This window comes from Capsicum annuum, chromosome 5, assembly GCF_002878395.1.
Source record: "Capsicum annuum cultivar UCD-10X-F1 chromosome 5, UCD10Xv1.1, whole genome shotgun sequence".
In the NCBI taxonomy this organism is placed as follows: Eukaryota; Viridiplantae; Streptophyta; class Magnoliopsida; order Solanales; family Solanaceae; genus Capsicum; species Capsicum annuum.
The window spans coordinates 209,007,190-209,014,852 of record NC_061115.1 but is presented as its reverse complement, the minus strand read 5'-3'; the positions used below and the strand labels follow the sequence as shown (position 1 = coordinate 209,014,852).

Below are 7,663 nucleotides of genomic sequence, written 5' to 3'. Positions count from 1 at the left end.
TTTTTCTTAGACTTCGTGCCTCAAACTAAAACACTTAAAGTGGGATGGAGGGAGTATAAGAAGTTTGGGTTTAAGGTGGACATGATTGTTCTAATGTTGACTTTGGTCAAATATGACAGTTACTTATTCTTCTACATTGGTATATGTTGCTTTATTTTCTATTTCTCTCACACCAGAGAGAGAGAGAGAGAGAGAGAGAAACCATGTGTGTGGGACTGCAGGCATGTCTTTAACTGATACCCTCTTGGTAGCTTATTGTTACATTCTACAATTTCGACATCTGGTGCCTCCTTAGTATAGTAATATTCGAATTTATCTTTTGACAGTGTATAGTATAGTAATATTCTAAAATAATATTCGAATTTATCTTTTGACAGTGTATAGTGTAGTAATATTCTAAAATCTGATCTTTTGTCAGTGTCTTTATTGACGCATGTTAATATTACCCAATTCTACTAACAAGTAAATAGTCTTATTGTCGAGTCATTTAGAGATGTTCAGCGCCCGAGTTATTAGAATCTTCTGTATAAAAAATATTGAATGGTAATTATAAATAAAATAGAATCTTGGGGAGTGGTACACAAGGTCTAACTATGTGTTATTCAGGTTTCTTTGCCATTCAGTGAATATGTTATTTAGATTGGCCTATAGTATCTTTGTTACTTGTGTCTATTCCCGAGAGATAATTGCAAATGATTTTGTTATCTTTTCATGACGAGGAAGAATTAGTTCTAGCTGAGGTTGCTTCTTTATCTAATTGTTGTCCGGAGTAATTGCTTTCTTTCTGTCTCTTGCAATTATGGAAACATGAACATGCGTAGTCTCTAGTCTCACTTAGCTTTAGACATCAACTTTAATGGAGTTTGCAGTTCAGATCATGTCCTTTTAGTGTAACCATTTGCTGAAGGTTAATGGAAACGTGATATCTACCTAGTCTGCCACAGGCAATGCTAGAGGTAGACTTTTTTGGTTGATACTATTAATAATTTTCTAAAACATCTAAAAATGTCCTTTTGGTAAGTTGTTCTTTGCATGATTGTTCTTGCTATTGCCAGCTGGCAATTCTATGTGCTTGGAGGGAACGACTACATTGTAGAGAATCAGGCAGATCTTAGGATGGTCTAGTGGCTATTTAAGTAGCCAGATGAGTCGAATCCTTCTCTGTTTATTTTGCATGATTCTCACAATATATTTTTATTGTGTCGATTCATCATAAAATGATTAGTTTTATGATGGTCATTAACCTATTGCGACCCTCTTTCGATATCAAGATTTAGGGTCGGCAGATGAACAAGCTCCAATTGGTGGAGTTAATTGGATGATGCATGATTTGCTCAATTTAGCAAGTTCTTGGTGATGCGAAGACTAATGGATATTTCTAGGCATAATTGTATTATCATTTTTATTGACGAAAGCTGTTCTTGATTCATGTTGATTGTATTACTTATCAATCTTTTCGTGGATGTCTTTTAGCATTTTTATTAACCGAAGCTGCTCTGTAGTTTATATTTTTAATCTTTTCAGGGGTGTTTATTTTGGATACTGATGGTTGAAATTGTTCCTGAAGTTTATAACTTTACATTGTGCTTTTGAAACTTGTTGGATTATTATGATACATTAAACTCGAAAAGTTATCTTTTTTATGAGTGTATGAATCCTGGTAGTATGTCTTGGTACATGTTCTATTGATGTATTGACAGTTATAGTTACGTACTCCCTCCGGACCAATTTACTTGTCATTTTTACTAAAAATATATGGTCCATAATACTACCACTTCACTTGTCATCCTTGCTAAAAACAGATGGTCCATAATACTTGTCATCTTAGAAAACGAAGACATAATTGTTTTCATCTTTACCCTTATTAATAAATATGCAATGCGTACAATAATAGACCCTTGTGGTTGGGCCCTTCTCGGACCTTGAGCATGGCGTGAGCTTTAGTGCATCGGGCTGCCCTTAGTTATAAATAATTATTAAATTGAGAGGAGTAATAAATAAGGATAATTTAGTCAAATTACCCTTAATGGTTTTCTTAAGGGGTTTGCAAAAAAACATGAAAAGTACTAAAATGGACCGTAGGGAGTAGCAAGGTTCTCTATGGATGTTGGAAGGATTAAGATATCAGTAGATATCAGTACAATGATTGGATACCGATGATTGAAGTAAATATTTCAGATATGCTGAAACACACGATTAGAAACGAGAAATTGTTGTATAAATTAGTGGATGTTCTCCGGTGGCAGACCTAGAATTTTCCTTTAGGGGGTTCAAAAAATAAAATGAAGTGCCTAGGATTTGAACTTAGAACCTCAAGGTGAATATTGACCACCCTAAACCACTTGAGCCAACCTCTTTTATTGTGTTCAAGGGATTCAAGATCTATGTATATACATAAAACATAAAAAAGTTACCTTGTATGTGCAACATAATTTTTTGCCGAGGGGGTTCCCGTGAACACCTTAGGCACCCTCTAGATCTGCCCCTGGACCTCGCATACAGGATTTCTTGGCATGTGTATCCTGTGAATGTTTAAAGTAGGAACATTCGAATTTAATGCATTTGATAAAGTGATGCTGCTTCCTCTAGTCTTAAGATCAATCTTTAAGAAATGACTGTATATAGAACAATCATGATTGTAAATTTGACAACCCATAAGGAAATGAGGCTGATTAAAGCTATGTTGCTTGGACTCTCTAAAAATGCCGTACCTGTGTCGGATACTCCAAACTTGCATTTTTTGGGAGGATCCAACATGCAGCCATCAGCATTTTTGAAGAATACGAGCAACATAGTATTGAATAGATAAAAATCCCGTTATCCATTTGTATATCATGTCTAGGATAAAAAGGGAAAAAACACCAGTAAATTGACAACTTGACAATTGGGTTCCAGTAGTCGAGCAATCTTATATAACGAACTGCGCTAATACCGTGGCAGTTTTGCGTGGAAAGGGGTTAAACCTGTCTTTATTATGGGAGTTGGTTGTTTATGTCATCATGCTCTTTAGGTTTCATTATATTACCTCTCATTTTTAGTTCTTGGTACTTCAGATTTGTTCTCTTTGCTGTTCTGCTCTTCTTCTATTTATTTCATTTTTACTTTGGGGAGTGAAGGATGATCAATTCATGATTTGATGCATAAACTTTACAGTATTTGAATATTCTGATGTTTCTTTTCAGCAGCATATCCCAGTTTTGTCCCTCTGAGCAACTGCACTTCCCATAAAGGCGGTAGATTACAAGATTATATACTTAAAATGTTACTAGTTTTTCTCTCCATGAATTTGTTTGATATTCAATTTGTCTTGGTTTTGTGTCTTCTATCCATGTTTACTTCAATTTAGTTGTAATTATTTGCATGACCATATTCTTCCCAGAAGTCTAATCAAAGCTTACTTTGCTGCAGATGAAGAAGACCGCATTATAATTAATGCGCATGCAGTCCATGGAAATAAATGGGCATCAATTGCAAAATTGCTCCCTGGTAGAACAGACAATGCAATTAAGAACCACTGGAACTCTACACTAAGGCGCCGGTTTGCAGAGCTATGGAGGGTTAAACCATTGTGCAGCGTGATGTTAGATGATAGCATTGATAACGCCAAGGTATTATTTGAAGAAATTAAGTCACATGGAGATTTTAACCAAATTAAGCCCCTGGAAATGCTGGAAGGTAGTCGCGCAGAATGCATGTCCAGCCAGTCTGAAGACAAAACTCAAATATATGAAATATATGATATTCCTGAGAAAAGTCCAAACTTCGTCTCTGAAAGAAGTTGTTCTACGTCTGTGGAAAACAGTGATCCATCTGCTTCTCGTCCAACTGAGAAAATTGGCGGATTTTATGTTTGTAACCCTTCTGCAACTTCAAGAATAGTGCCTATGCAGGGACCCCTGATCCACACATTCTCACCAGACTTTGATATATGCAAACTTCTTGAAGGTTGTGTATCTGCTGGTGAAACCACAGTTCCTCAGGGATGCGGTTATGGTTGCTGTGCAGCTTCCACCAATAGCTCCTTCAAAAGTTCATTGTTGGGTCCCGAGTTTGTTGAATACGAGGAACATCCTCCCCACCTCGGCCATGAGTTAGCTTCTATAGCCACAGATTTGAACAACATTGCTTGGATCAGAAGTGGACTAGAAAAAGCTGGTGAATTAAGAAATTCTCGACATAGTTCTACTCAAGTGGGTTTTGGATAACAGGGCATGAAATGAGATCACTGTTTTTGAGCAGACAAGCCTGTCAATGTTTGGCTTTTTCTGATTCTTCTTTGTGGCGCTTTATTTATTTGTTTATTTATTATGATAGAAATGGTAAAAGAATGCATTTACACCTAGGGGAGAAAAAACACATTTTCTGCTTGAATATTGCAGACGCAGCTCATCTTGTAAAGTTGCTGTATGGTTGGCAATGAAATGGTCATGGTAGACTGCTTTAACCTATGTTTATTTTTAATTTCCATGACGTTTGTTTCCAAAAGCTGCAACTCTATTTCCATGAATCGTTTCTGGATTAGGTGCTTTTGAGCGAGGGCCTATCAGAAATAGGCTCTCTACCCTTTAAAGGTAGATGTAAGGTTTGCCTACATCATTAAACTGGTATGTTGTTTCTGGACTGGATAAATGAACAGCAGATTCGTGAATGATTTTCAGGACCGGGAATTGGTCGATTGTGGATGATTTAAAGTCGTTAAGGGCAGTGCAATCTCTAAATTAGTCAATTATGCTGGAAAATGAACGCCTTGATGCAGTGGATATTTCAAACCGAGAACCAAAAGCTTGGATCTTTTGTCTCGAGGAATGGTATGTTAATACTCATTGTGTAAATATTTTCAGAAGTTCTGTTGCTCCTCTTGCAAAGATTAAAGCTGGAGTTCGTAATGAGCAGAAGAATCTCTTGGAGCTCATCAAATCGAAACGATTGCAGCCACTCAGGAATAAGGGGATTCTACACACAATGCCGTTTAAATGTATCAACTTCTATTCAACGGCAATAGCAGTGTAACCCTGTGGGTGGGGTCGGAGGATAGTGTAACCCCGTGGGTGAGGTCGGAGGATAGGATGTACGCTGACCTCACCTGTTAATTCCTTAGTTTTGATATTTGACAAACCATCCTTGGGACCTGGTCCCCATAAAGCCATGCACCACACTTTTGATGATGAGTTGAAGTTGCTCAGCGGCCAGGTTCATCGGGTCTATGCCTTATACATCAAGTCAGCATTACAACTAGAAATAGTACTGATGGTAGAAAGTTGGTGAAAAAGGTGGCAGAGCTGCAACACGTTTTCGCTCCAACCAATCAAGTGTTTTGAGTTTTCTTGTTCCATATATATCGGGTGTGCATTTATTTTACCCTGCACTTTTTATTTATTCTCGCTTATTACTTCATACATGGCTTAAGGACCGGGTCCTTAAGCTGTGATACAAGCTCAATTGACTCCACTCCTTTGGGATCTATGCTTCAAGGATAACATCTACGGATCCAAAACTTGGTCGTTCTTGGAAAGAAGCTACACTTGATGATATCTCCCGAGTAAATAATTATCAACGTTGCATTTGGATGATAGCTTGGGCCTCGGGAGAGCATAGGCTCCAATAGATAGCATTGTGTTAGCGTTAGGCTTTGGGTCACTTTTGGGTTCAATTAGCATTTAGGGTCACTTTTGGACCCAATTGTAATAAATGGCCTTTGGCTTATAAATAACTAGGACTCTTTTCATTTTAGGGTAGTTGATGAATGATGTTTTGAGATATAGTTGCGAGTTTTTATTTTAAGCTTGTTGGGAGCTTATGGATTTGTGAGAAACGTGGGTTGCTTGGGATTCCATTCCCGAGCTTATGGATTTGTGAGAAATGTGGGTTGCTCGGAATTTCATTCTTGTGAGGTACTCGTAAGAGGTTGATGTTTATTAGTAATTCGATAGGAAGGTCTACCCTTCGGTTGTCCTCTCTTTATCAATTTGCGTCAATCTATATATACTTTACTTTATTGTCTCGTTTTCCATTGTTTCCTTTGTTTTTGTGTTATTTCCGTTTTCGTATTTTTACTCTCGTATCAAGCTGGTGGGCAACTAGTACGTTATTTCATCACCCCTATTCTTGTGTAAAAATACAGGATCATCTTCTTAAATTAAGTGATAATGAGGAGGCAACTAATCTTTGAGATATCTGTTCCTGGTACACTTGCAGGAATTACAGCCACTGTTCTCTGCATGGCTATGGGCACTGTGAGTGATATTTTAATGTTTTCAATCGTCTTGCTTCTTGAGTTCTTTTTGAAAAGCATGATGTTGAACTCTGTTGAGTTAGGTATGTAGATATCTGTACTACTAAATTAAGGGAGAAGTTAAAGTAGTTATGCAAGTTGGTTCAATACGCACGCTGACCTTATCTTTCCGGTATGCCTTCTTGTTATAATTCTATGGTGAAACTTACTCTTAGATTGCATAGATTATGTTGTTGGAAAATAATGCAAGTTGGCATGGGCATTTAGCTTGGCAACGTATTCTTTACAAGTGGTACCCTCTGCTTAATCAAACAAAATTTTCTTGGTTTTCCTGTAAGGTCGTGTGCTTAACAAAGAGAATGTGATTTTGGGGATTAATTAAACTGAAAAGAAATCAGTAGCATAATTGCTGGAGATTGTCTATATATTGAAGAAGTTGTGGGAGTTGCTATTGATGATTCAGTTTTATCTGCAATGAATTCAGTTAATGAAACCATCTTAAGTATTTTCGATGAGTTGGAGCGACTGGAGAGTTGATAGGGCCATCGGGAACACCTGGAGAATGATACCAGCATGTACTTTCTGGTGCCTATGGACCGAAAGGAAGCATAGATGCTTTGATGGAATTTCAACTCCTAACCAATCTCTCAAGACAAAAATAAACTAGAAAAAGATGTAATGTTAAAACAAGAGACAATAGATAGTAGTAACAAAAACAATAGAAAGTACTGCAATTAAATAACGCTGTAATCGAACTAGATCAAAGTCAAAGAACAGAGAAACAAGAAACTACAAGAGTAGTCATACGACTACTAGTAAGGGCAACAACACAATCCACTCCTAGTTATTATGGTATGCAAAATACTAGGCTTTGGCTCTTTCTTTATGGCTACATTCAAAGAACCATCTCAAGTTTCCTATGAATTCTTGAAATATGTCAATATTGTAGACCAGGACAGCACCTGAGGGAGAGCATTTGGAGGCTTTATTGAAACTTTCAGCCACATGAAGAAAACATTGCAACTAATAAGGAAAGCAGCGTAGAGCATATGGGAAGAAAGTTGAAATTTCGGGCGAATTGTGTTAAATCAAGTCCAGCCCAATGTGGATATCAAGGTCACATAAGTTGTTATTGGGCTGACAAGAGCTACTGCCTACTGGGCCAAGAACAAGCAATAGGGCTAGGTTAATTTGGGATCTAAGTTAATTATTGGGCATGAGAACAGTTCTGTTATACAAGCATCTAATTGTAGACGTATATGTAAGTTTTTTTTCATGCATATATAGAGATTTTGAATTCCCAAAGGCTAAGATTAGAGGTTGCTTTAGTGGTTAAAGGGTTTCAAAGTTCGTCTAGAGTTTTCAAGTTTAAATCCTAAGCATTATATTTTTATTTATCAACCTACCTTAGTGAAAATCTTGGATCCATCA

At 37.1% G+C, this 7,663-nt stretch overlaps 1 protein-coding gene across 1 annotated transcript in view; it reads left to right on the top strand.

Annotated features, from left to right (window-relative positions):
* The window catches only part of LOC107871155 (transcription factor MYB1), a 6,101-nt gene extending 1,634 nt beyond the window's left edge, over window positions 1–4,467 (top strand). The window contains exon 2 of the mRNA XM_016717972.2: window positions 3,409–4,467. Coding sequence (XP_016573458.1) covers window positions 3,409–4,205 — 797 coding nt within the window. The 3' untranslated portion in view covers window positions 4,206–4,467. The remainder of the gene's footprint in view (window positions 1–3,408) is intronic.
* The last annotated feature ends 3,196 nt before the right edge of the window (window positions 4,468–7,663 follow it).